General features: G+C 44.6%; 3 protein-coding genes and 2 long non-coding RNA genes across 7 annotated transcripts in view; 4 read left to right on the top strand and 1 right to left on the bottom strand.

Moving 5' to 3' along the window:
• llgl1 (LLGL scribble cell polarity complex component 1) overlaps window positions 1-4,673 on the top strand; it is a 24,647-nt gene extending 19,974 nt beyond the window's left edge. For 2 of the 3 annotated variants that reach the window (XM_019877387.1, XM_019877385.1), the window contains exons 18-25: window positions 10-255; window positions 406-597; window positions 681-753; window positions 878-992; window positions 1,279-1,343; window positions 1,908-2,043; window positions 2,135-2,217; window positions 3,535-4,673. In XM_019877387.1, coding sequence (XP_019732946.1) covers window positions 10-255; window positions 406-597; window positions 681-753; window positions 878-992; window positions 1,279-1,343; window positions 1,908-2,043; window positions 2,135-2,213 — 906 coding nt within the window. In that variant the 3' untranslated portion in view covers window positions 2,214-2,217; window positions 3,535-4,673. The remainder of the gene's footprint in view (window positions 1-9; window positions 256-405; window positions 598-680; window positions 754-877; window positions 993-1,278; window positions 1,344-1,907; window positions 2,044-2,134; window positions 2,218-3,534) is intronic. The other variant, XM_019877386.1, reaches the window with a different exon arrangement.
• A 363-nt stretch (window positions 4,674-5,036) lies between these two features.
• flii (FLII actin remodeling protein) lies at window positions 5,037-15,771 on the bottom strand. The gene is made up of 31 exons (XM_019877384.1): window positions 15,524-15,771; window positions 14,696-14,806; window positions 13,818-13,889; window positions 13,072-13,152; window positions 12,643-12,890; window positions 12,438-12,541; window positions 12,123-12,298; window positions 11,875-12,032; window positions 11,713-11,797; window positions 11,453-11,600; window positions 11,039-11,169; window positions 10,848-10,955; window positions 10,667-10,771; window positions 10,394-10,573; window positions 10,214-10,296; window positions 10,053-10,127; window positions 9,871-9,954; window positions 9,539-9,710; window positions 9,346-9,453; window positions 8,965-9,156; window positions 8,486-8,584; window positions 8,305-8,394; window positions 8,081-8,220; window positions 7,570-7,780; window positions 7,324-7,478; window positions 7,145-7,205; window positions 6,927-7,055; window positions 6,704-6,810; window positions 6,487-6,592; window positions 6,359-6,424; window positions 5,037-6,251 (listed from the first exon to the last, which is right to left on the bottom strand). Exons 1-31 carry the CDS (start codon window positions 15,584-15,586, stop codon window positions 6,117-6,119), a joined length of 3,783 nt encoding a protein of 1,260 aa, XP_019732943.1. The 5' UTR covers window positions 15,587-15,771; the 3' UTR covers window positions 5,037-6,116.
• A 109-nt stretch (window positions 15,772-15,880) lies between these two features.
• desi1a (desumoylating isopeptidase 1a) lies at window positions 15,881-18,230 on the top strand. Its single transcript, XM_019877389.1, has 6 exons — window positions 15,881-16,078; window positions 16,367-16,388; window positions 16,623-16,692; window positions 17,268-17,377; window positions 17,517-17,639; window positions 18,046-18,230. The coding sequence occupies exons 1-6, from the start codon at window positions 15,988-15,990 to the stop codon at window positions 18,134-18,136; spliced, it is 507 nt and encodes a 168-aa protein (XP_019732948.1). The 5' UTR covers window positions 15,881-15,987; the 3' UTR covers window positions 18,137-18,230.
• Window positions 18,231-18,746: 516 nt separating this feature from the next.
• On the top strand, window positions 18,747-20,149 carry LOC109520272 (uncharacterized). Its single transcript, XR_002169140.1, has 2 exons — window positions 18,747-18,848; window positions 18,897-20,149. It is a non-coding gene; the product is annotated as an uncharacterized LOC109520272 (long non-coding RNA).
• Window positions 20,150-20,589: 440 nt separating this feature from the next.
• Window positions 20,590-27,017, top strand: part of LOC109520283 (uncharacterized) — a 25,400-nt gene continuing 18,972 nt past the window's right edge. Inside the window, exon 1 of the long non-coding RNA XR_002169142.1 lies at window positions 20,590-20,869. This is a non-coding gene — a long non-coding RNA (uncharacterized LOC109520283). The remainder of the gene's footprint in view (window positions 20,870-27,017) is intronic.

Below are 27,017 nucleotides of genomic sequence, written 5' to 3'. Positions count from 1 at the left end.
GCTCTGGGGGTACCCGGCATTGGCTCGACCCGCGGTTCTGAGCGGGGGATCGCCGGTGAGAGCGGCGCTTGCGTGGAGGCCGTGCTGGGCAAAGAGATCCAGCTGATGCACAGAGCTCCCGTTGTGTCCATCTGCGTGCTGGATGGACGCGCTAAACCGCTACCCGACCCTTACGAAGCCTCGCAGGACCTCTCCATTGCTCCGGATATGTCCAATCCTCATTCCGTGCTCATCGCCTCAGAAGAACAACTAAAGGTAACTTCAAAATATAGTCCAATGGGCCCTTGTCTCTTAAATTTATACATGTACATGTATAAAATCCAATCGGTGGTTTCTTGTTTTCCCACTGGTAAGATCCAAATTTGCAAGCACAGAAGTCACTGCCTCTGTTCTCTTTCGCCGTAGGTGTTCTCTCTCCCGAAGGTGAGCGCCAAGACGAAATTCAAGCTCACCGCTCATGAGGGCTGCCGGGTGAGGAAGGTTGCCCTGGTGGTCTTCGGCTCCACGGCTCAGGAAGACTACTGCGAGCACACGCTGGTGTGCCTTACCAATATGGGCGACATGCACCTCTTCAGCGTACCTGGCCTCAGACCACAGGTAGCTTGAAAGGCTTATTGATACCGATTTGGAAAAAAACAAACAAAAAAATTGCATCCGTCCTACTGTCCTGTTGTTTTTAGGTACGCTATGACTGCATCCGAAAAGAGGACATCAGTGGTATTGCATCTTGTGTCTTTACCAGAAATGGACAAGGTGAGGAGCAAATGACAGTGTCATTAAAATGCTGCATAATAGTTGCCAACGTACCAAGCGCGACTGTCTAATTTTTGTCTGTGTGTGTGTGTGTGTGTGTGTGTGTGTGTGTGTGTGTGTGCAGGATTCTACCTGATCTCCCCCTCAGAATATGAGAGGTTCTCCTTGTCTGCGAAGGTCTTCACTGAACCACTGTGCTCGGTTGCACTGGAGCGACTCTCGCAGCTCACGTTGGCCAGGTGATACACTATAAAAGCAAGTCACGGGTTACTCGAGACCCCTGTCTCTTTTGGGCACTAAAAAGCCCCCCCGCCCCCTTCAAAATTTGCAATATTGTAAGGGCACCAATGATGAATTGCAATTATGGCAGAGGAACACCGTATTAAATTACGTTGCTGCCTAAATCTGGACAAATGAAACGCTGTCCCCTTTGAGCGCCACCTACAGACTGCTTGTGAAACTGAAGAATGAACAGAAAGCTGGCAAAGCACAATCAACTGTGTTGGTGTTCATGTGTCTCCTCAGCGATGGCACGACAGTTCCTCCGCAGGCCAACGGAACACACAAGAACCAGACAGAACAAGCTGAAGGTACCGCACGCACTTCTCGACTTTGTTTTCTTTCTTTTTTTCTCTCCACTCCATTTTTTTTTTTTTTCATTCTCTTCACTGCTGTGGACCTTTTAAACTCTCCCCAAGTCGGGGTCCCCTCGGGTCTCCATAGTGACCATTCAGCACACAGCAATTGTCTCTCCTGCTCCGTGAGGCCTGTGGAGGCCTGTCGTCATGTGAAATTACTTCAAACGTTTCTCATTGTCATTAAATGTTTTTTTTTCTTCTGGAGTCACATTCAAGTTTACACACCACTTTATTTTGCAATATATATTTTTTTTCTTTTAACATCAGAAGATAATTTTAATATGATGGCTTTATTTTTATAAGAGTCTGATTCTTGTAATTTCATGCTCATATCGTTATCATTCTATGAGGACATTACTGCGTTTTCTCCCCATTTCAGTGCGGCCCTCATGCTTTGTTGTTGCCCTGAGGAGTTGTTTTTGGCTTTTCAATGGCTTGCAAGATTCGACAAGTTTAACATGAATGACGTCGTAGACACAAAGCTCGGCAGTAATGTTCTGACTTGTTCCCTGGCAGGACGAGCAGAGGAGCCCCCCAGCTCCGTGTCCTCTCCCATCTCGGATACGCCCCTGGACTCCCCTCTCAGCTGTGGTGACATCACTCTGGAATCGACGGGGGAGCTCACCGTGGAAGACGTCAGAGACTTCCTCACGTAAGCGCAAAGTCGGAAACACGACTCGTCTTCATTTCGGGTCTCCGCGAAAGCGACTTCAGAATAAACTTTTTTGTCGTTCGCTGCGCAGCACCGTGGACGAGGAGGAGAACAACCTGAAGAACATTCAAGAGGAGGAAGGACACCCTGCTGGCATCCTCATCAATTGAACAGGTGGCGACCGCTCACCACGTGGCCACACGCTGCACTAAGTACGGCCGCTGGCCACGTACGGCCCACCCAGCATTTACGTTCGTCTGGACAACACTAAAATTTGTAAAAGCTACATATTCCCTTTTTATTTTTAAAGAGTAAGATATGAAAATAGATGATCCCTAGATGGGAAATTTATGTGCCACAGCAGATTGTTCAAAATAAATAAATACATAGAATGAACCATTTTGAGCTGCAGATAAAGTACAATGAAATTGTTTTTATGATCAAAGTAGTACAATTTAAAAATGAAAATGTACAGTATTCTGATTTTATTTTTAATAGAAACGGGGACTGTTTCTATTCAAAATAAAACCTTCCCCACCAATCTCACCCAGAAGTGACCTGACGCATCTGTCATTTTAAAGTTAAAATGTGGTACACTACAAAAAGAATCGTTTTCTTTTTTTTTTTTTTTTTTAATTATATTTTTTAAAAAACAAAACTCTTGTGTGAACCCCCTCCCCCTTTTCAATATGACAACAAGCCAACGTAGCATTTCAAAAATGTTTAGTAAAGCTTGAGAACGAACATGTTGGCAGTTGTGCTAACAACCAGTTGTGCTAACAAGTTGTTAGCACAACTGCCAAGTTGAGTCATGGCTTCAGGGTTCGTGTTTTCAACATGTACGAGGAGTCCATAATCTCATACATCATAATCGCTACAGTTTCCAGAACCTACCCAGGGATGAGGAACACAAGAATGATTAGGCTGGCATCTTCATTTGAAAAGACCAAAAGTTGCACATGCGCTTCTTTCGTTTTTGTGGGCAAAAAGCCCACGGGGCAACTTTGTGCTTGCGTTACGACAAAACCAGCGGAGAAGATTCGCCGGGTGCCCCACAAAGACTGAGAGCAGTTTCACAAGAACATCAGGTAGGATTTCATGTGTATGGGAAATGCAATCATTTCAGAACAGACGTAATATGATTCAGTATTTTGATATTCCGCAGTTTTTCAATTGCCGATTGCACAATCTGCTGTGTTCAGAGTTCAGAAATTAGTTAAACGTGCGATTGTACCGATTTGTCACATGATGATGTCATCCTCCTACCTCGCTACATTAGTAGGAAGCGACATTATAAATGTTTTCCCTTTCATCTGACTTTCCCCATATTGAACGTCAAAAGTGGACTTGCGCGAACACTTGCCGCGGTTCTGCTTTATACCGGAAGTCGCGCCCATTCACGCAATAGCCCATGTGGCCTCGGAATGAAGTGAAGTGACCGGAAACATTTTTGGACAAGTTGCTAAGTGTCATTTTTCCATTGTTTTGCAGGGAGGGGCTCAGGTGGTCTCTGGATGGACTTGATTTTTAGTGCTGGACCACAAACATCTCATCACCCCATCTGAAGTCCACTGCGAAGCCCCCCTCCTGCTTTTGCTCTGCAGTCTGGGTTCCTCAGAGCATGAAAACTTAGTGGGACGACTAAATCCTACACACACACGGAACCACTTCCAACTCCCATCCTTTCCACTTAACATAGGAACATTAACTGCTCACTGTTTCATTCCAGAGAGGTCGGCATGACGTGCGTGTAGATTTTCTGTGGGGGAGACAACACGGTTGTTCTTGCACGATGCCAAAATTGACCATTTGGTACAGGCTGGAAGAAAGCCTTATATGGAAGTTTGTGCAGCTGGTTTAAGAAGGTTTTTTTTTTTTTTTTCTTTAATTGATTTTGGGAAGGTGGAAGTTTGACGGTGGCGCTGTGGCTGTGAGATTTTTGAACACCATTTAAACACATTGACACTTGAAGCAGTGTGTTCATAACTGTCACTGTACACTGACAAGGTCGTGACCATTACAGTGGCAGGGAAAAAAAAACATTTTATTCTTCAGCTTCCATTTCTCTGACAGAAGTCTTGTGGGAAGTGTGGCAAGTAAGGAATCGTGGGCTTGAATGCAAAGTGTGTGTTAGTTGTACAAGTGTAAAGAATGCACCTGTTTGGATTGCATTGTGGCTAATGTATGCTGGCAGCAGAGCTTGAATCACCAGTATTTTTTTTTTCAAACTTTTACTGTGTAAAATCAAATCTATGTATACATGCAGTGTCTTTATGTAGGGTAACATATGATATGAGTCACGTGTTCGAGCCTAAACAACAAACAAAAAAAGCTTCCAGCATCTTTTAATCACAAGACTGACAAGCAAAAAAGGGACCTCAGTACTAACTTATCTAGCTCAACAAGTAGAAATTCGATCACGTCTACCTTTTTGTCATTTTAGTTTTGATGTTTTTGACTGACACAAGTCATTAACCCTTCCATGCTATAGCTGGCATAGTTTTTAATTCCACGGTTGTTTTTTTTTTTTTTCTTTCAGTCATTATGTTTTGTGATTGGTATTTTAATAGTGTTTAGCATTAGCATTTCAGCTGATGGATTGTGAATGTTAATAAAAAGATGTACTCAAAGTGACGTTGGTTTTATTGGTTTGTTTGCAACCAAGAAGTTTGTTTACCTTAGAAGAGGGGTCAGCAACCTTTTTGAAGCTGAGAGCGACTTCTAAGTACTTATTTAATGTGAAGGGTTACCGGTTTGATACTATTGATACTTTTAAGTTCAATTAATACTGATAATCATTGCTCAATTTCAAATGGTAATCAGTCCCACTACTGATGTGCTATTTTCAGAACAGGCCCCTTCAAACCTCGTTTGTAATCTGTAAAAATTAAGCGATTCTATCATCAAATTGATTATGTGAAGACTCAAATGTGGTTTGGTGTTTTTATAGAGCTGTTGCTACCTAAACACACCATACCATAAAGTAACAAGAATGATGATAGATGTGACATTTTATTTTTAAAAATACAAAATACATAAATAAAGCATCAGCAGGTGGCATCAGGAGCCCGTGCACTCAAACACTTAACAGGCACATAGGTCACCCCGAGGGAACGACAAAGATTTGTAAATCTGCTCGGACAACCATCTGACTTGTGTTCTTCATTGTTGAAAAGAAAAAAATATTTAGAGATGTGATATGAGCTCCCATTAAATTATCTTTCAACTGTAGATTTTAAACCCGTAAAATCTCACGTGGTGGCCTTTGCTCGCAAAGCGCCACAAAAGCAACTTTAGTCCGCGTGACTGTGAGGAGGTTCTATTGGCTGCGCGTCGGGTCACTCCAAAGCGTCGATGTGACTCATGTGTCTGGCATGCTGACTAAAAGCAACGAGCGGTGACGCATCGCCATCAGTGTATAGATGTGATATCAAGTATGTCGAAAATAAACATTCCACCGAAGAGCGAGGACAGTCTGCTTTAAAGTCCTCAATGAAAAACAAATATATATATAATAATGTGCTTCAGATGAGCTGTGCAAAATGGCACTAAGCATTTACGGCACGGGCGTCTCATCCAAACATTCTCAGCAGTATGCAGAGTTGCTAACAATCTGTTCAATATCATGTAACAGGAGAAAGAAAACCCCTATCGTTTATAGACAGCCATTTATTCCATATCTTTGAGAACCATATACTAGTATGCGCTTTGTCCTCACTAGTAAGACAGTTGAGCGCACTTACTGGATATCGAAAGAATGCTTCAATGGCATGCCATGATACAGACATGTTCAGACCTAATGAAGTGGTGTTATTTCCCAGATGGTATTCATATCAATAGCGTAAAACGACATCGTGTATCGGTCCAAACAACTTTCATTGCTTGTGCAGGCACAGAAATCTCTTGGCAGATGGATTTTTGATTCATGTTTATCATTAATTGATGTACTGTGAGCCTTTGATAACCATACGTGATATCTTGGGGGTTTAAATTTAGCCCTCAACTTGTAATATGGATGAGCTGAAAAAGTTTGGGACACCCGGCGATAGAGGAAGTTGGCAGCATGCGAGTGTCTATGCGGGGGGAGTTTTGAAAGCCCCCCAGGCGTGGAAGCAGCGTGCGAAGCAGTGCGGCTCATTTCCCTTGCGCACTAGTCGCAATTTTCTGGGTTGCTGGTTCTCTTTGGAGCGCATGTGCTGGATGTACACCTGCAAAGATGCACAAGGGGGGGGTTTGGTTTGCAAAAATGCACCACGCCAAAAAGCAAAGAAAAAAAAAAAAATAAAAACAACAACAAAAAAACGACGTAACTGACCTGACAGGCTTTGAGACTCAATTTGATCTCCACTTGGCTCGTCTGTGTGCCGACCCACATGTACACCTGGGGGCGTCGCAACAGAGTTCAGCTTTCGCCCACAGCATCATCATTTTACCAATCCCTACCTCTTGGCCGTTATCGAGCAACATGATGTCGTCGTCAGCCAAGTCGTCCTGGCAGAAGTCGGAACACTTCTCTGACACTGAGAAATAACCTTTCTCATTGGAACACCTGAAAGTAAGAGAGGGAACCTTTTCACGTGCCATAGATTTTTTATTTTTTTATATTGCCCATTGAGAGATGGACTGTTTACAATTCGTGTGGCGTGAGCTCAAAACGCACCTGAAGAGACGAGCATATTTCATGTACTCGGCGTCCTCGTCGTACTGCTTCTGAGCACCGATGCCGACCCAGAAGAAGTTCTCTGGTTCCTCCCCCTCATTGATGACCTTGGAGGGGGGGGAAAAAAAAGAAGGTATGGCCGTACTTGTCAAAACACAAATTCATCCATCCATTTTCTAGGGTTAGTTATGATCATTTTTCAATGAATTTGCCGTTGTGGTACCTGTTTGCTGTAGGTGTCATCAAACATGCTGTTCATGATGTCCTCGGCCAGCTTGGCCTCATCCGGGTCGGCGGCTCGGCCCACCCAAGTGTAAACGATGCCTTGGTTGTCTGTGCTCTCGAAGGGGACCTGCGCACCACACGGACACCGACGAGGATGCTTCAGGATGGTTATAAGGCCCTTTGGAGAATTACATTCAAGGTGAAACGATGGCTCACTTTGAGAATGAAGCAGAACTCCGAGTTGAGATTGCTGGAGTCCGTTCCGATTTGGATGGTTCTAACGGAGAGATGCGACATGTTAAGTTTGAGCTCCGATCTTGATGCGGTGTTCTCTTCTCGAGTGAAGGTTGTAACCTCGCAGGTTACAAAGCGGACATCGAAGTGCAGCCCGTTACCTGGTGCAAAGCGCACTCCCGTTGGTGCGGATGTGATAGAGAGACGGCTGGGCCGAGTCAGTCTTCTGTTTCCTCTTCCCTTTGTGGATGATGAACTTCCTCTTGAAATGGGACAAGAACTTGAGGTTCTCCTGCTGCTGGGTCATCCGTACCACCTGCAGGGACAACCCAGAGGAGATGATTCCTTCGTTAAAAAAATATTCGGAAGGCATCGCTCGTCGCGTGTGCGCAGATCGCTCACGTTACCTTCAGTTTTCCCGGGAAGAGGCTTTCAAACTTCTTCTGCAGCGAGAAGGTGAAGGTGAGCCAGCCCATGTTGGAGGCTTGTCGGCCTTGCCAGAAGTACACCACGCATTGGAAGTCCTCCTCCGGCTGTTTGTCCTCCTCGTCCTCCCTTCTCTTGTCTTCGCCCTCTTTCTTCTCCTCGTCTTCCTCATACTCCACGGGCACCCAGTATCTGCCAAAACATGGTGAGATGATTTAACATAACTTTTTAATATGGTAACGAGTCCTTTCACACTGACACTATTTTTCCCCCCCTCTCCTAGCTTCATCCCAACTCGTGTTTAAGGCGGTGATTCCCAAAAACTGAGCCAAGGCACTTTAGTGTGTCTTGACAGATCATCAAATGTGCCGCGGGAAATTATCCAATCATTAATCGGCATGGCACGACGACGGTCTTGCTCTACGGTGACGCCACTGACGTGGCAATTTAGTGGCAAGGCTGTGCGAAGAGGCTATTGAGACACAGGCACACCTGCAGAGGAAGACGTAGCAATCCTGAGTGAAAAAGTGTCCAAACTCCTCCTCTGGAAGACGAGCAAATTTTTTGCCCTCCAGCACAAAGCCTTCCATGCCATCCAAGTCCTCGTTCCACTCCTCCATCAGCTGCTCCGCCTACACACCGCGTGGGGGGGAAAAAAAAAACACATCAGCGGAGGCTGCCCGTTTGCGGACCGGCGAATACGTGTGTTGCGTTACCTCGGTGAGAGGCATGGCCGGCTGCCTGGGAAGAAAGAGCGCCGTGAGGTCGGCTTTCATCTGGTCTTTCTGCTCTGTGTCTTTCTTCACCTGACAGATAAAACACACGGACACCCCGTGAACCAAAGCAATCATCCTGATGAAGAAAAATGTGCCTGCTCGTCGTGTCTTATCTGCCGACCTTGCCCTGTAGGCTGTCATTCTGCTGGACGGTTTCCGCGGCTCTGGTGTAGTCCACCTTCAGCACGTCGTCCCAGTTCTTGAATTTGGACTTAAAAACCTGACCAGGGCGATAAAAGAGGGGAAGAATGTTTGAAAGGTCAGTTATTCACGTTAATGTGCCTTTGCTGTTTTTTCACAATTTTTAAATTCTTTTTTTAAAAAGTATCAACATATTGAATGGACTTTGGTTACTTTCATCAAAACCGCTCTTAAAAAAATAACTGTCTCATAATGATATATGCAAATTTAAAAATGCGTCGCATCACGACAAACCAGTAATGCTTCGAGAGTGACATCCACTGATTACATGAACAGTGGCCACGGGCCATGCAGGACTCGTTAGGCATCAACAAAAACTTTTTGCAGGTCCCAAGGAGTGGACGATTCCAGGCAGAAAGGAAGGTGAGAGCTCGTAATTTTGACATTTGGAAGCGCTACCTGGCACTCGGTGCCCTCGAGGTTTCGAGTGACGCACGCGTGTTTGGGCCGGTGCAGCATGGAGCAGATCTCCTGACCCAGTTTTAAGGCGGCGGCTCGGACGAGTCGGGGAGACTTCCTCCCGATCCAGATGAACACGTCAGACCAGCAGTCCAGGATGTACACGCACTTGGTGTCCAGCAGCGACTGCAGCTGAGGGGGAGGCGGTGGAAAGCGGAGACGATGGAAGTAGGTCACATGGAAATTGGCTGTTTGATCGGCAAAGCAAACGTGATACGTGTACAGACGCGTAACTTTGACAAGTACTTCTTGACTTTGTGTACGGATCATTTGGGATTAGTTGTGAGCCCGATCTGGCTAATCTGAACCGGATTACCATACCAGTCTGAGCTCTGGCAGCGTGTCCAGTTTGATCTTGTGGTCTTTGTGCTCCACAGACAGCTTGTAGTTAATCTGAGGAAGCTCCAGATAGCCAAGACCCAACCCCACCTAAAAGACCAAGGCGTCAGCAATCCGCCCGTTTCCCTGTGCGGTCATCCTGAAACGGCCGTACAAATCCAAACGTTTGACTGACCTTGTACAGTTTGGGTCTGATGGCGGAGAAGTCATCCGGAACGTGTTTCTTGATCTCCTCCGGTTGTCCTCCAAGTTGCTCCCAGAAATTTGGAGGCTCCTGGTTCTGTTTTAGAGTTGTGATCTCTGCCTTGCCCTTACGCTCATTCTTATTAATCTTCTCCGCAAATAACCTGAAAGGAGAAAACAAAGCTCCAGCAGGTTTATGCGGCACGAAAGACTAAATCAATTTTCAAGACCGATTTGAACCGGCTTATTAAAACTCCCGGACTTCAAGAAAATTTGTGCCAAACTGAATCGTGACTCCATTATTATCCCCCCCCACCCCCTGACCTGGCCTTCGTGGTGCCACTCAGCGTAGCGTTGGCTCCCCTCCAAATAAAGATTTCCAGTCCAACGTCAAGCAGGAAGACGTAGCTGCCAAACAGAGAGAAGAAATCACGATATACCACTCAAACGGCCGCCGGCAAGTCGTGAACATGTGAGGAAAACGTGAACTGAATCAAGAAAGTCACCGTGGATCAAGAGAGCAAGACTTCACAGGTACAGACTCCAGTCGGATGTTTTTCTTGCCGTAAATTCTGTACAGCCTGATAAAACACACGTGTTTGGGTTTTAGTGCCTCAAAAGGCTCAATTCATTGAAGAGGCTCAAGACCATTCAGAGTGGAGCCTACCTGACGGAATACTGCGTGTCCTCCACGGTGTAGAATCCGCTGGCCGTGCCTCCCTCGATATAGGATATCTCGTTGTTGAAGACCTTGAAGACGAGACAATGATAACCATCATCTACAGCAAGGTTGACTGACGCGTTATTGCGTATCTGCACACGTTAAGGAGCCGCTTTGACGACATACTTCGCTAAACTCTTCGCTCTCGTCTCCCATCTCTTCCCTTATTGTCCTGCATTCCGCTCCGAGGAAATTCCTGAGGTTGACGGCGTGGATGGCGGAGCCGGCCTTCTTGTCCAGCGTGGCTTCCTGGCCAATCCAGTAGAAGATCTGCCAGCTCAACGCTCCGTTGTCATCCAAAAACGTCTACGGCCGAGTGAGCAGAGGGAGTACTTGAAAGCCAAGTCGGAACCGCGTTGGTGACTCATCCACGGAAGCGGCGGCCGGTTGCCTCGGTACCTTGAGGACGATGTAGCAGTCGGCCTCGTAAAACTTCCCGTGGAACGTTTCATCGACTTGCATGGGAACAAAATTCTCGATCTGCCACACGGCCACGCCTGGCACCTGGAGTGAGGAGAGGACATGCTTACGGTGCATTTGTGACACAGGAAAGAGGGGAAATAATAGCCGAGAGCAGCACCTGCCCGGCATCATCCGTAAAGAACTCGGAGTAGTCCAGTTGAGGCTTCTCCAGACCCTGATCCCAGCGCCGGACCTTTAAATCTGCATATTTTAAATCCCCATTTTCCTGCAAAATGTTCACAAGGTAATCAATCTTCCTCTGCTCGCCGAAAAACACTCCTCATTTCCATTTGTACCCGCTTTCCTCACCTCCAGGTTCTTCTTTTCTTGTGCGACATCACTCATGCCCTTCAGCACCTGCTTGGCCTGATCATCCTGAGAACAGTCCTTTCTCCTCCTTAGCCTCATCTTCCGTGCCAGGGGATCTTTGGGGCTGCCCCCTGCACGCACACACACACACACACACACACACACACACACACACACACACACACACACACACACACACACACACAAAAAAAACAAAACCATGTGTCAGGAGGACCTTGTGAGATTTCAAACGGGTAAATATCGTTTCTTTTGTAACCAAGCAATTCAGACTCCTCCATTGCATTTGGCTTTTCAGAGAAGTCTCACAAAAGTGTCATTTTCAGGAGTCACAACTTAGCACCACTGGAACGACATAATTAAAACGCGTTGATGTCTACAGGCGCGCACGCGCACCTCCTCCGGCCGCGGCCACGGTGGCAGGCGAGGCTCCAGCCAGCCGCAACTGGTTCTGCAGGGAGAAGTCGATGTTGTACCACTCGGCTGCTCTATCGACTGGTTTCGGAGGCATCACGAGGTTGGGGTTGTCGCGCACATCCAGTATCTAGAAAGGTGAAGGTAAAAATGTATTCATCGGGGTTCATATTATTAAAAAACAAAAAAAGATTTGGACTTTTAATAAGGTAGCGTGCAATGAAGATGCTTGGATACTGTACCTCTAAATCAGTCAAGAAATGGACGGCCTCCGGCAGTGTCACGAGGCGGTTTTTGTTCAGAACAAGCTTCTTCAGCTTGCCACACCTGCAAAAAGGTACTCGCGATGATTAAAAAGTGATGTCCCAAGTCATCGCATGTACCGTAACATCTCTTGCGCTCACCGACAGAGTCCCTCGGGGATGAGTTCCAGGTTATTGTTCGCCGCCATGAACTCTGTGAGATTGGATAGTTTCCCCATGCCAGGTGGAACGCCATCAAAATCCAGTTTGTTGGAGTTGATGTACAGCTTTTTCAATTTGGAAAGCTTACAGACAGCCGACTAGATATAGAGAGTTATGCAGGGTTATTATTTACGTTGCAAGGTCACATGGAGTAAACAAACTTAAAAAAAAATAAAAATACTCTTTACAGGCAATGAGGTGAGTATGTTGCGGCTAAGGTTCAGTGTTTCGAGTTGGGTCCACTGGTCGATGCAGAGCGACAGTTCCGATATCTGATTGCTACTTAAGTTGAGTCTTTTCAGACTGCCCAGTGAATAGAGACACTCTGGTACCCGAGTCAGGTCGTTACAAGACAGATCAACATCTGTAGACAGAGGGAAGAAATTGTGATATAACCGTTGAGAGTATTTGATTCAGTAGTAATGCAGCTATGAAATTTTTCTGGGTCACAACTAAGTGGCCATTGAAAAACAATGTTGTGTGCACACGCGCGTGTGCATTACCTGCTAAATTCATTAAACCCTCCAAGCTTGTGGGCATGTTGCTCTGTGTTCTCTGAGTGTTCCTCAGGTGGAGAGTTTGTAGCGCCACCATGGCAGGCAGCTGGCTGCTCACGCAAAATTACACAGAATCCAAAAAAAAGGAGGTCTTATCATACAAGTACTCGCACGATAAATGACCAGTAAGACAGAGGTTGAGCCTTCTTACCGCAACTGCGCATGCATCAGCGGGTTGTTGTTAAGGATGAGGGTCTGTAAATGAACCAGGCGTCTCATCTGGGGTGGCAGGCTGTCCAGCTTGTTGTCACTCAGGTCCAGATACAGCAGGTCTGTCAGGTTGATGAACAGCTGGTTGGGGATTGAGTCGATGCCGTTGTGGCTCAGGTTGAGGACTAGCATGTTCCTGCTGTTCTCCAGGTCTCTGGGGACCTCTGTCAGCTGGTTGTAGCTCAGGTCCTATACGTTATTAGAATGGGGGTTGAAGTCAGTCACATCATCCGTACACTGGCGTTTGTATTGAGGATGCGGTTAAGGCCGGCTGCGCACCAGGCAACACCGCCGAACGTGACTAAACGTTCGGCCATGTTGCTGGCCGTGCCGTGTGGCGGGCCCGAGACAAAAGCAGAAAATCGTGTACCAGCACAGAGAGGTCATCGAGTTGAAAGATGTCATCTGGGACTCCTGAGTTTTTTAGGTTGTTGGCACGGGCAACCACAGCCTGCACAAAAAGAAAGAAATATTTATACCACATTGAATCACAAGTTTCGATAAGTTAAGGAAGGATGGTAATCAGGCATGGAACCACTGTAAACTTAAGTTCAATGTCACAGATTGGGATTCAGAATGTCAAGACAATTTTCTGAACAAATATACTTCAGTCGTAAAAATGTCAGAGGTCAAACCGCATCGTACCTGAAGTATCTGAAATTTCAGAAAATCTCACAAGACTTCCACTCGCTGGGTATTCAAAGGATGAATTCCCTAAGTGTATTTTTTTGCAATTTTGGTCTTTTGTGTGAGACACCAGAATCCCAGCAAGAGCAGGCGAGTGTGATGAACTGCTAATGGAAAAGCTATCCGCTCTCCTTTATCGTGGCAATGGGTTCTTAATAAAAGAGGAACGGAACGTACGGCGCCGAGTCAGCAGAGTTCAGTCTTTATGTGACAAGAAAAAGCAGTAATTCTCTCTTTCTCTCTCTCTCTCTCTCTCTCTCTCTCTCTCTCTCTCTCTCTCTCTCTCTCTGTGTTAAAAAGTGTGATGCAAATCCCATTATACAGAGGTTAATAACCCTGGAACAGATTTCAATGACACAAAATAGTTTCCAGTGTCCCACAACAGATTTGGATTGTTTTCAAAGCTTCCGCTGTGTATGTGTTAATCACCCTCAGGTTTGGCAAACTGGAGAGCTCCCCGTGCAAGGTGGTCAAACTGTTGTGGCTGACTGAAAGATGCTCCTGAGGGAAGACAACAAAAAGATAAAAGTCAGCAATTCAATCATTTCCAATTGAAACAAAAAAATACAAAAAAAAACCACCATCCTAAATAATTTATCATCACATTTTTTTCCATGCTAATTGTATTCCAAAAAGGCAGCGAGATATCAGAATGACATCAGCACATGGGTGGCTGCACCCTTCAGTAAAATGGAATATCCCTTCATCAAAATGCATAGCCATGCAGAAATATGACAACACACCTCTGTTGCACAGAAAAAAAAAAACTGTTCATAAATCAAAGGGATTTTGACACTCCATTCAGCATGACCAGCTGAACAGGACAGAAAAATATGTGACCACAAGCTGTTGCTCAACAAGCAGTGACTTCTCATTGTGAAAACAAAGTAATCTCGTGTACCAATAAAATGGAAAATCAAACAAATTTGGATTCGAGGCCACACTAATCCTATCAGAGGAATTTGGTTTTTTTAAAAGAGAAATAGATGAAGTTTCCACAAAGCAGTCTACTGATGCAATCTCTTCTTGTTAACCTCCAAGGCCCCAATTCATTTCCAAACAAGTGTGTTTTGTTGCAACGATATTACGCAATGACCCATGACACATTATAGCTGACAAGCATGCTGGTATCACAGTAGAAAACGCTGATTTAATAATAAGCCATTCTAACATACTCTCCTCCACAAATATGTTTTCAGTTCAGACGAAAAATGCCTTCACAAACTCCTCTTTGCTATGTTAAGAATATCCAACCCGTGCAATTAACAGGTGCCACGCACAGAAGTAAACAACAATGCGGTTCTTACCAACTTCTGCAGAGAGGAGAGCTCCTCTGGAAGGTAACACAGTCCCGTCCGGTTCAATTTGAGCCATCGCAGGCTACTCATGCATTTGACATGCTCGGGGAAATATCCTCCCTGAAAGTTACAGAAGAACGAAAATGAAATATTGAATTAACCCCTGAAGACATCATAATATGATGTTGCCGACCTGGCAACAAATAAGTACACGTGGTCTAAATTCAGCTTCATTTTAACCTGGGTCGAAAAAAACCCAACCCAACAACAACAACGCAATGTGTGGGTTGTATTGAAGTTGAATATGGCATTACTGTTCATCGATACGATATTATCGCCAGTGGCATGAAAGTGAATTCCAATAGGTGTAATAAACACAGTTGTTACACATACATTAAAAAAACGATGCATAAATAACAGCTCTCAGTGCCGCCAAACTATGAAGGCACGGTTAATAAATTCACAAACTCAAATAATCCACTTTATTATTCTAAAATTGATTCCGCTGATCAAGTTTGCCCATTTGTTGGTGAACGGGTTGTGGAATTTAGGAGCGTGTTCAATCGCACTCTCCATACGCTAAAAATAGGAGGGTTAATAAGACGACAATCGCATTTTGCACGTAGTTCCGTCGCAACAGTTTAAGACTCATTTGACTGCACTGTCTCGTGTCAATATATCAGATCACTGGCTAACGCCCAGCTAATAGCGTAAAGCTAAGATCGTGTTCTTGCTGGCCAATCGTTTGGGGTTCCGTTCACCTGGATCGCCTTTCGACAATTTGATGAACAGTCAGACAACCATAATAACTAGGCACATAGGGTTTGAAATCCTTACTTTAAAGTCGTTTCCGCTGAGGTCCACCCCTCGTATAAAGGGAAGCACTCCGGTGGCAGCCATTTCTGCAGAGTGATGTCAGCCGTAGCCAAGTTATTTTGGTGCAACTGAGTTGGCTGAGCTCACCAACTGCGCTTCTTCTTCCTTCTCCTCTTCTTCCCCTTTTCCAATTATAAAGGTGGAAAGTAGGCGTCAGGCACACATTACCGCCACCTTTCGTTTCATAATCTATCTTGTATATACAGTACAGCTGTCTGCTGTACTGTATTAGCAGACAGCGCCCCCCAGTGTAGAAAACAAGAAACTGCCTTTTAGCCATAATTCCTTTTATTTTGACAGCATCAAAAGCGGAAATGGTTGTTTTACATCCTATTCAAAGGCCCTCCCATTCAGCGGTGACTCGAAAGATTTCAATCATCGGAGACAGCTACAGCTAAACAAACCTTTTTACAGGAGGTTTCGCTATGGACAAGAATTCTGCAAGATATAATGTACAGTTATATATTTATGATCTTTCTCGGGGAATGGCACGCAGCCTCAGTCCTATCATGCTTGGTGAGTACAGACCACCGATGAGATGTTGCCCCCCCGGCCTCACTAGCATCATACAGTCGGCTTTCTGTCGCAACTTGTCTTTTTTTAAGCACGGCTATCAACGTCTAATCTCTTGTGTAAATAACGCGTCAAAATTGATGCATGTTGCTATGCCATAATTGTTATTTTTGTGAGGGTTGAATGCACAAATGTAATAAAAAGTGCTTTCTTTTGATATTTTCGAGCCGCTTTTTTTGAATACTTTTGTGCCACCGCCTTCAGTTTCTAACGCCTTTTTATTTTTGACAGGAAAGCAATTGGATGGCATATGGTAAGAAAGCAAATTCTATTAATTCGTGTAGCTACGTAAAACGCTTAGTCATTTCAAGTTTGCTTGACAGCTACTGTGGTGCTGGGCCCCTTAGCAGCTGTACACTTTTCGTAACACATTGGGTTACATCAGCTTCTGATGGTGTTAATATGTGTTCTAAGAAAATCAAGAAAGAAATTATTCTAGCCCATTCTAGAATATTACTGCCCTACACAGCATGTTATTCTTCTCTAGGCACACAGCCATCGTGGCATATGGAGATGAGTTCTTTTTCGGAGGAGAAGGAATCTCCAGCTGTTCACCTGTAAGTCCATTTTACTGTACAGTGTATCTTTTTACATTTACAATATTACCTTGTTATGCCTTGTACAGTCAATAAAAAACATTGTGGGTTTCCTTTAAGAAGATATTGCTCCTGATAGAACTCCTTAAATAACCATTTGATTAGTTTATTGTGCATTTAATGCGGCCGTCAGAACACTGGTGCTTTGGGATTGAAAATAATACTTTGTTGGCACTATTATAATAATATTCAATGTTCTGGGTTCAAGATAAGTAGGACTAAACAAACACATTTTATTACATACACAAATACGTAGAAAAGTAAATGATAAAAGTACTGTACTTAAAATGAGCAACTATATCCTGAGGAAAACAAAGAGGCGCTTGTCGAAAAGCAGCTTTATCTTCACGTGGGCGAGTGAAGACAGACAGATTTCTGTTCATTTTCAATGCGCTACAATCATGTTTCATTCAATACGTTTCCCTAAATTATTAATACAACATTTCCCCTGTGGCTTAGATTTTTGCCATATTAAAAGTGATCGGTTTGTTTCAGATCTGGCAAGCTAAACGGGATTCTTTGTGTGCGCTTTCCAGGGTGGAACGATGCTGGGACCCCCAGACACAGTTGTGGAACTCGGTGAGACCGAAGTTTCAGAGGAGATCTTCATGGAATATCTCTCATCCTTGGGAGAAAGCACTTACAGGTTTCTGTTAAAACTTATTCACACAATTTATAATTATTTTTCACACAGTAATCCAAACAGCGGGTGGCACGGTGTTGGACGGGTTAACAGAGTGCAGGGTTTGATTCCGGCCGCGGCCTTCCTCTTTTTTGTTTTTCAGAGGTGACAGGTATCGATTGTTTGAGCACAACTGCAACACGTTCACCAACGAGGTTGCTCAGTTCCTAACGGGCATGCCCATCCCCTCCTACATCACTGACCTCCCGTCCGAAGTCCTCGCCACGTGAGTTTCACCCCGCCCATGCAACTGGAGTAACTGTCTGAGAATTATGTTTCTTATTCTTTTCCTTTATTTAACTTTCCTTAAAAAAAGTCATTGAAATTAAAATCTCCTTTTGAAGAGGGAATTGATCGAGAGGGCATTGTTTTACCAAACCAAAAAATATATACCGGTATATATAATTTTAGATGTGCAAATTTTGAGAGATGTCTCATAAAAACCTCATTTTATTTATTTATTTATTTTTTTTAGCTTCAAGATAAAGGCCTTTTGGAAATTTATAGCAAGTGAATGAGGTTTATATGAATGTGACAACCCTTTTTTATAATCAATCCCCCCTTCCGCCATGTAAGGCACATTGTGCAAGGTTTCCGTTGAGGGCACTCATCCAAACTGCTTTCATCTCCAGACCGTTTGGCCAGATATTGCGGCCCATTCTGGACTCCATCCACATCGCGCCCCCCGGCGGCAACGTCATCAACGGCGGGAGGAACATCTAAACTGATGGGGCAACGCATTCGTAGGCTCACTTCCATTGGAGTCAGTCAACAAGGAGTCAACAATTACGCCCCCACCCATCAACAAGCATCGCCAGATCCCGGTCTTTGGAATCACAACCTGGTGCCATACGCCTTTGGAAAACAAGACGATATTAAGCCTTCAGGTGAAAGGCGGCAACATAGATTTTTTTTTTTTTTTTTAAACGTTGCACTTACCAAAACATGAGGCACACCTGCACAATCTGTTCGGATCCAACACAAGGATTGTATTCAACATTCTTCATTGTCAGAAAGATAAGAATTTGAAAAATGTTATTGTGCGTATAGTTGGCCAGAGTGAAGAACTGCACTGCATCATACCGAGGGCACTGTTTCTAATAGTTTAGGTGTGTCTGAAAAGTCCCAGGACTGCTATCACAGAAGCTTTAGTTCAAATCCAAACTACTAGTTGTCCCTTCAAAGTAGGGAAGTTGAATGCAATCTCACTGCCTTCTGTGCCATGCCGTTGTGCGCTCCACTCCACGTTGATGTCATCCATGTCTTTACCCTTTAGCGAGTGAAAGTGGGGTGGAAGAAAAGCCAATCACACAGAGCCAGGTCGGGTACAGTTGGGAAGTTGCTCCACCACGGCAACGCTTTACACAGCCAGGAACTGTCGGATTCTTAGGGCGTTGCGAACAGGCCCGTTGTCGTGTTGAAGGAGCCTCGAGTTGTCTGTGATGAATTTTCTGGCCCAGGTTCGGAGGGGGAAACTCAAAAGTTTGGTATTTTGAACTTTACGGACACGGCGCGTATTTACAGTACTTGTATGGGTCTCCATAGGTTGTGTAGGTGTGCCGACTGAGACCAGTCGTCGTGTAGCCTCATATGTTATTCTTTTAAACCGTAAAACCGACTCACTGCTCGTTCCGAATGACTTGGATTTCATCGGTGCAACTTTGGACCAGACAAGTCCAACATTTTCGAAGCAACGCGATTCATATGGCGGCGGAGTTGTGAGACTTCTGCTGCTGACTTCAATGGAGCGCATTTATTTCAGAGACATCTTTAATATATAGTTTTGGGATCATAAATGTTCAGTCTTGAGTCTTTTATTGTCGCTTATTTAATGTATACCGGTAATCTTTTCTTTGGTAAATGTCCACCGCAGACCCTTTTTGCACCGTTTGATTCAACCCGGCATTTGCCGCCTCCTTCTGCTATCCATTCCATTTGTGGCTCTCTTGTTTTACAATGTAAGCGTATGATTGAATCTGCAGCCACTGCAGTTTTGGAACCGGTAAATACAACCCACGCTGAAGCTATAAAAACCCTTTTTTTGCTCAGTAGTTAGTTTTCAAGCTCCAATAAGGTGATCAAAACCCTTCTTTGTACACCAGAAGTGTGCGCATGTGTGATACTCCAAATCTGTGCCTTCATTTCCCTCTGCTGAATAACTTGACATGTCTTAGCACCTTTTTTTTTTCTTGAATGCACTAACTCAACTGTAGGTTTCTTCATGCTCACCGGTAGAAACCCTGCGAAAACTGCAATACTCGGCCTATCATCCCAGTGCCCACGCATCTCTGATGCCACCGGAGAATTTGAGAGAACGCTTAATTTCTGGAGAACAAACGATTGACATGCAAGTTAGGAAGCGAGTGTGAGGTGAGATGACACCGTGTAAGCAAAGTGAAGGATCACCTAAAAACCAGCACTAAGCCTCTTGAAGAAGTTAAAAGAAACTCATTTGACCTTTGATGCTAGCCGTCAACATTTTGCCACCTGGACTTTTGTTTATGCCTCATCACACAAAACATTTTCTCGTGAAATGGGCCCTTGTTGCTACCCAAGTAACTGACATCACCTGACCACTGAAATGTATTAATGAACAAATCTTTTTGTTGTTCTTGTAGCTTATCCTTTTAAGATATTTATAGTTATATACAGTATTTCAACCACGTTATCGCGTATTGTCCCTATTGTTTGTGATTGTTTTTGTTACATGACCTGCTCATAAAGCCATTGTCTATACTTTCTTGTGTCATTTTGGCAATTTTTTTTAATCTTGGGTGTCAACTAACAAAGCAAAAATACTTCGTTGCCGTACTTCAATTGAAATTTGGGGCATTTATACTTGAGTGGAGTAATTATTTTTCAGACTTTATTTGTACTTGCTACGATTGACACACGCACACTTTATTATTTCGTTTTAAATTGCGTTCATTCCAGTTTATCATCGTTCAGATTAACAAGACGAAGGAAATCGAGCTCGGATAGATGGGAGTGATTTTGATTGTGGTTGGATGAGAAGCCTACAGGAAACGGAGAACATTCCGACACACTTCGTCTGTACGTAATGCGTCGCACCAACACGTGGCGCACGTCAACAAATCGATGACAGCTCGCCACACTCAAATTAAGTGCAGCCAAACAGCTTGGTCGGTCAAAATGTTCCGTCTGTCCGTGTCAGCAGCAGCGAGAAAAGACAGCAGACCATCGCACATCCCTTGGAGAAGTCATTCTCCAGATCATCGGCGAGCTCTGCGGAAATCTGACATTGAACCTGTTCATTTGAATCAGGTGTGTTGCAACTTGGAAAACATGCAGGACAGCGGCCCCCCAGGACCTGAGTTTGACACCCCTGTTCTAAAGCAACTCATTTCGTTTGCGCTGCAAACTTGACAAAAATACCGGTGCCAGCAGCTCACGGCTTACAAAAGCTCGCCGACCAACTTGAACAAGCATATTGAGGTAAGATGCGAGGTTATTATCGAGAGGTGTGGCGGGTGTGAGACTTAAGACTTTAGACAAATGTTTTGAGTTTAATGTCTTGCTATATCTAATGCCAAGCAATTATAAACTGGGTTGTGGCAATTATGTTTCGCTATTCATGGCAAAGATTGATTGTCATCCCCTGCTAATCACGATCACTGTGGAATTATATCGTGCAATGGTAACAGCTACAATGCTACCATTTTTATAAACAACAACACGACTATACCGTGAACTACAGATAACGCTGTACTAAATGTTAAACAATTTAAACGTAGGTCAAAATTTAATTCATCTGGTGTCGTTGAAACTTCGAATTGTATTTGAGAGTGTCATAACCGTGCTGTGCAACGGCGGAAGTTTGAAGGTCAAGAACCTGTAATGATAAAATATCTCTGCAGTTCTTCGAGTAACCACAGGGAGGCGGTGTTTCTCTTGTTTTTGAGTTTTAATGCTGTTTCATGCCAGATGGAGTTTGGCTGTATTGTTTGTGCCGCGATTTAAAAGGAACCACTCGGTCAACAGGTCACGCAGCCGCTGGGCCTGCTCATAAATCCCATTTTACTGAAGGTAAAGGCTTCCCCGTGTTGTGCCAGCTGATGCACACCAGACATACAGTAGTTCCCTGGTCTCAGATCTGCTGTAATTTTGTACAACGACCGATCATACAAGCATACTATACAGTAGTGCAATATAATGTCTCCATAGAGGCTTTGCTTTCTAGTGAGTTGAGTCTCCGACCTTTCGGTTCGAATGCCAATGAACTGAGCCTTTGCTGCCCTTGAGATAGAAATGTCACATCGCGTCATTCGATGGTGTAATTCCTCTCAAGGCTTAAAACATCCACGTCACGGTGACCAGAAATGAAGTCCTCGTCCTCTAACATGAATGTTCATAAAAGAATACTGAAGGCGCACTCGCTCGTAGTGCTGAGCTGCTTCAAGAGAAACTTGAGGAATCGTGAGGGACAGAGAAACTGTTTTTCCTGCAGATTAAAAAAAAAAAAAAAAAGTCATTTTACATGTTAAGAATTGCATTGCTTATATTGTACAGAACAGACAGACTGTGTGATAGTAACATAATTTTGTTGACACTTTTCCTTCTGTCACGTCACTACCTTTGCGCTTTTGAGGCGCTTCGCCGTGGAGGTTCCACAATATTCCTTGGTGAGACTTTAACCACGGCAATAAAAACAATTGAAATATGCGCGTTGAAAGGCCCTTTATGGTGAGCGAAAAGGCTTGCAAAGAGATTTTCATTAGGATTTTTTTTTCACTGGCTCTCCCCTTGCAGTGAACTACATCACAAAGACTTGATGCTTCAATTAGCCTTTGATATGCAAAACTAAGTGTTTCATGTACCGTTTTTTTTTTTTTTTTTTTTTTTAGGGTTACCCTGGCACTTTGAGCGTTAATTAATACGCGCCATGCGGCTCTCGGGAACAAAACGCGTCTGGCTCCGTTCAGAGTTCACGTTTTGTGCCATCCACATGAAACGAAAGACGAGAAACGGTGCAAATAAATCCACGTATTGGTTTGTGTCAGCGCATCGAATGAAGCTCGGCGTGGTGCTGGAAAAGGAAGTCATGGCGACTGATGATTATTCTTGCCCAGTCATGCTTGCTCAGATGTATCTGCTGTGGGTGTCACTTGAAATGTGTCAAATGGTTGCAGTCGAGCCTCTGTTCGCAAAAGGCACGATTCATCTCTGGACCCTCGTCCGAGTTTACTTTGTTTCGGTTCTTTCCCTCCGATGGTCTCCCACCTCAGTTCGATTGTCTTCGTGTTCTTTCCACCGAGCACATTTCACAACGCCCTTCCGTGTCTTTTCTTTCATTTGGACCCGCTTCCCGTAGTCTCCGAACTGTACTTTGGATCCCTCCTGCCCGATTTGCTCCGAATTACCCAGAGACCTTTTGCTTGACTGCACCCTTGCTGCGCTTCCCAGGCTTTGTCGCTTCATTTCTCTCTTTCGCCTTCTCAACCGAGACTTTTTTTTTTTCCACCTCTCTCATTTGTCATCATCCATTTTTTTAAGTCGTAATGGCACAAAGCCTTCTTGTAATATTTCTTCTGAAGACAGCATTGGGCACTCATTCATGATTTTTTTTTTTCTGTCATGCTTTGTAGTTTGAACATGACAGTCCAATGTGACACGTTTCCCCTCACGCGGGACGAGATTAGCGCTTAAATAGTCATGGCAAAGTGTTCAATGAGCTGCATCGTACGGTTGCGTCATTTCAAGTTTCGGAGACAAAGTCAAAGTCGTCCTTCGTTTCGTTCCGGTTACAACTTCTTCACCGAGTCCAGGTTCTGTCTCAGCATCTCTTCCGCCAACCTGCTGGGGACAGCCAAGCACCTGGCCGGGTCACCCATTTGGACTCGCTTATGTCAACAGCTGCTGGGACCTCCTTACCCCCCCGTCAAGCCGCTGCCATGACCTTGCATATTAAAAAAACATGGATGCATAAATACAGGGAGAAATGTGAACTGTCCTCGAGACCTTCTGCCGCATCACTCGGCATTCGCTCTTATGTGCCGGAATGCCCTTGGCTCGGCCCATCTGGACGCTGCTGGTGAGGGTGCGCGTGTGCGTCGGCTTGCCTGTGCGTTATTTGTGGGTGTGTGCGTGTGCGCGCATAAGCGAGCATATTTGTGTGTTTTGTATGTGTGGAAAACCACACGACGACTTGAAGCAGCCTGATCAGTTTGAGCTAAGCGGGCAAGCGCCTTATGTTGGCTTTAGTGTAAGCGCCCCCGCAAACTATCCAGCCCGTCTGCAATATTACTTGCATATTTCTGATGACAATATCGGTTATTTCAACATGTGCACATTTCAGGAGTGATTTACGCATTAAAGGGGACATCCGGTATGCAGTATTCATCACTATTTAAGTTCTCTGAGGTTCTTTGGGAAAAACGCACCCGAGGCTAAGGAGAGTAGGCTTGCACTTAAAGATTTACACTTCACCACTTCACAACCTCAGTGATTGGGGGTGGAGCTTGGGCGTTGAGGGCTACTCACTGTTGCCATCCGAACGGCCTGTTTTGAGAGACGTTTTTCACAACTAGACAAAAGATTTACGCGTCGTGTGAATCCATTCCAGTTAACCGCTAGCTAACGCTAGCGAATTGAGTCTGCATGCGCCATCGTAGCAGAACCGTTGAGCAAGGCAGGTTGAGGTCGGGAGAGGTGAAAAGCACACGCTGAGGTGAGGTTGCAGAAATTTGTACGAGACGGTGGAACACTGCCACATCTTGTGGCGTCCGACAGTAAACGGCCAAAACAACATGGCGGTTGTTTACTGGCCGTCACGGGCCAAATTGCGGCAAGAGATGCTTGCGTGTCCTGTTTTTAATGGAGCTCATAGGCATCACATTAAGGCGGCTTCAGCCTTGTTGGCATCGAGGCTATTTTGATTCAGACTGTGATACACTAAAATTAGAACAAGCCTGGAAGCTTTTAAATTCCTCTCGAGCAGCAGAACCATTCCATTTTGTCTCTTTTTTTTTTTTTTTTTTTTCCCCACTGGATGGCACTCGCTCAGGCTTGTGTTTACATCCTGCCTGCATGGACTATTTTGGGGTGCTCTGAATATGAATTCCCGCTGAAAAGACATGACGGCGCAAACCCGAAGTTTCCTCACTTGAAATGGATCAGAAATAAAGACTAGCAGAACCAATCTAATGAACTAGTGCATTTAAGGTCGCGGCGTTATGCTTTCAAGGAGATCAAAACGCAATTACAGGATGGCCTCATTCCCTTTCATAAATGGTTGATTCACACGGTCTAATGATGATCGAAAATATCACTTTTATTCTCAATAGCCCAAATGTTTTTTTTTTTTAAATCCAAGTATTTAAAAATTTTTTTTTTGTTGTTGTCATTTGACAGGTCCTTCTGTGAAATTTAAGACGTTTTAAAGTTAGCAATGCTACCAGGGACTCAGTCACGTGGGAAAAATGCAAGAGTGTAAAAAGAGGAAGATATTCTGTGGCTTTTTTTTCACTTTTAACTGCAACAAAGTTATTTGACTGACTGCTGTCAGTGTAAAAATAGTATAAACAACGATTTGCTTTTCAGAGAGGCAGAGTACAAAAAAAAAAAACCAACAACATGACAGTCAGCATCATATTTTGTCTGTTATTTGTGTGTTTGTTGACTTCATTAGAACGATTGCATTTAAGTATGAAAGATTATTCAGGTGGCTCCAGTCAGCAATATGAAAACAAAAACATGCTAATTGACTGGCCAGTACAGTCATGGAGTTTGAACTTGTTGGACTGTACACGGTCGTGCTTCATACACTCTTTGTCTCTAACTCCAGGTAGTCGACCAAGAAGGATGTGGCAAAACCGATGCAGGCAGCCATGCCTGGTCAGCTAAAAAGCTAGCGTAGCGTCTGTAGCGGAAAGCCTCCCAGCTGATTGATAGTGTTGGATTTGAGGTCGGTCCGGGTGAGCGCCCAACAGGACAGAATGAGTGGCCCTGATACCTGCCGGCCGACTGATTTACTGACTCTGCTTCCCCAAGAGTTCATTTAAAAGAGCACCCGCGTAAAGCCACTCATTATGGACGCGTCCGATAATCTTGGATTTCTGTTGAATTAATGTAGCGCAGGACGTCTGGGCTGAACCGATCCATCAGCTTTATGTGCCGCCTGCTGTCCGGCCCCCATTGCTGATTGTTCCCCTTTAAAACGTGCCTATTGATCGAGCCTTGTCTTCCTTTTATTAAGTAATCACGACTGCGGGTATCTTTTTTTTTTCTTCTCCTTTCTCTCGTGAACCTCTTTGTTGTTCCATTGCAAGATTTTTAATTTCATCCGAATGCATTCATGAACTTTTTTTTTTCTTCCCCCTAACGGTCAAGATGACTGTAGCTTAATCAAGGACACGACCTCTTTGTTGTTCCATTGCAAGATTTTTAATTTCCTCCGAATGCATTCATCAACTTTTTGTTTTCTTTTCTTTCCCCTAACAGTCAAGATGACTGTAGCTTAATCAAGGACACATTTTCTGTGACATTTTCACAGTACTGTAGCGGTGTGAGGGACTATTCATTTCACATAAACAGACTGCTGCTTTAGACCACACGGTGCATATTTCGGCTTCATATTCATCATACCTCGTGATGAGTGATGTCATTTTAATACATTATATGCCATCTGAGAAATGGAGAAAGGCAGAAGAGTGATACAGAATTTTTTTTTTTTTTTTGCTTGAAGAGGGGACGTATGCAGCTTGATCTCGGGCACTTTTTAGATTGCTATGTGTTCCTCCTCAGGAGATCCGCACTTGAAATGAGTTTCGGAAGCGGTGAAAGGCGCTGATTGACAGGAGGCATCCATCTAAAAGTACTCTAAACTCTCTCTCCTCCTCATCTCCTCAACCTTTCCTCCCTTTAACTCACTCACTGTCCAACCTTTTTCAACCGCAGCCCGACCGGTTCTCGCACTCATTCGTATCTTGGTGACCACTTCCCAGTTTGTGATGAAACGCATCAACACGGAGAAGTAGGCTCGCTGCTTTCTGTTCCTTGTACATTTTTGAAAAGTATGATTCTTACTGACTTTTATGATGGAATCGTTGCCGTATAACGGTTATTTTGTTTTGCAGCCCTGTCTATTACTCGAACATTTTTTTTTTTGTTCAAATTTCAACCGGTTTGAGCATGCGGATGTGCAAGAAGCACGGCGAGCTAATTGGCGCCCGCTTGACATTGAACAGTTCAGTGGGCAGCGGCCATGTTTGCTGCGCTGTCAACTCTCCATCAACAACAGGACAAACTGGATTAACCTTCACACTGCTTGTGTCTCACTCTGGTTGCGCCCCCCCCCCCTCCTCAACTCCCTTTTTGCCGCAACACTTGCATATGCCCTTTGGTTCTTGCTGCCTCTTTGGCTTTGAGTGCTTGATGTCGCCTTCTGTTCGTCGTGCGCGTCTCTCATCTTCCTTCCCGCGTCCCCATGCAGCTGGAAATGTCATCCCCCTTCCCTCACACGTCTTTTGTCTTGCCTTTTATTCTTTCGGTATAATCGGGGACGGTCTCATTCATGCCATCATTCTCTTTTTGACAGTGTTTCTTCAGAGGATTGATACACCCCCTTACCTTCCTCCCCCCCCCG

This window comes from Hippocampus comes, unplaced genomic scaffold (assembly GCF_001891065.2).
Source record: "Hippocampus comes isolate QL1 unplaced genomic scaffold, H_comes_QL1_v1.1 scaffold193, whole genome shotgun sequence".
Lineage (NCBI taxonomy): Eukaryota > Metazoa > Chordata > Actinopteri > Syngnathiformes > Syngnathidae > Hippocampus > Hippocampus comes.
The sequence above is the reverse complement of the archived record's forward strand: the minus strand, read 5'-3'. Positions and strand labels throughout refer to the sequence as shown.

Excerpts from the sequence above, each read along its gene's own strand:
- flii (XM_019877384.1), bottom strand. The coding sequence starts at position 15,586 with ATGGCTGCCACCGGAGTGCTTCCCTTTATACGAGGGGTGGACCTCAGC. Across the intron at positions 10,297-10,393 it reads AGAGCGAAGAGTTTAGCGAA|GTCTTCAACAACGAGATATC; the intron begins GTATGTCGTCAA and ends CTCGTCTTCAAG. Across the intron at positions 7,781-8,080 it reads TGCTACGTCTTCCTCTGCAG|ATACTGGGTGCCCGTGGAGT; the intron begins GTGTGCCTGTGT and ends ATGTTTTGGCAG.
- desi1a (XM_019877389.1), top strand. The coding sequence starts at position 15,988 with ATGGACAAGAATTCTGCAAGATATAATGTACAGTTATATATTTATGAT. Across the intron at positions 16,389-16,622 it reads AAGCAATTGGATGGCATATG|GCACACAGCCATCGTGGCAT; the intron begins GTAAGAAAGCAA and ends ATTCTTCTCTAG. Across the intron at positions 17,378-17,516 it reads TTGGGAGAAAGCACTTACAG|AGGTGACAGGTATCGATTGT; the intron begins GTTTCTGTTAAA and ends TTTGTTTTTCAG.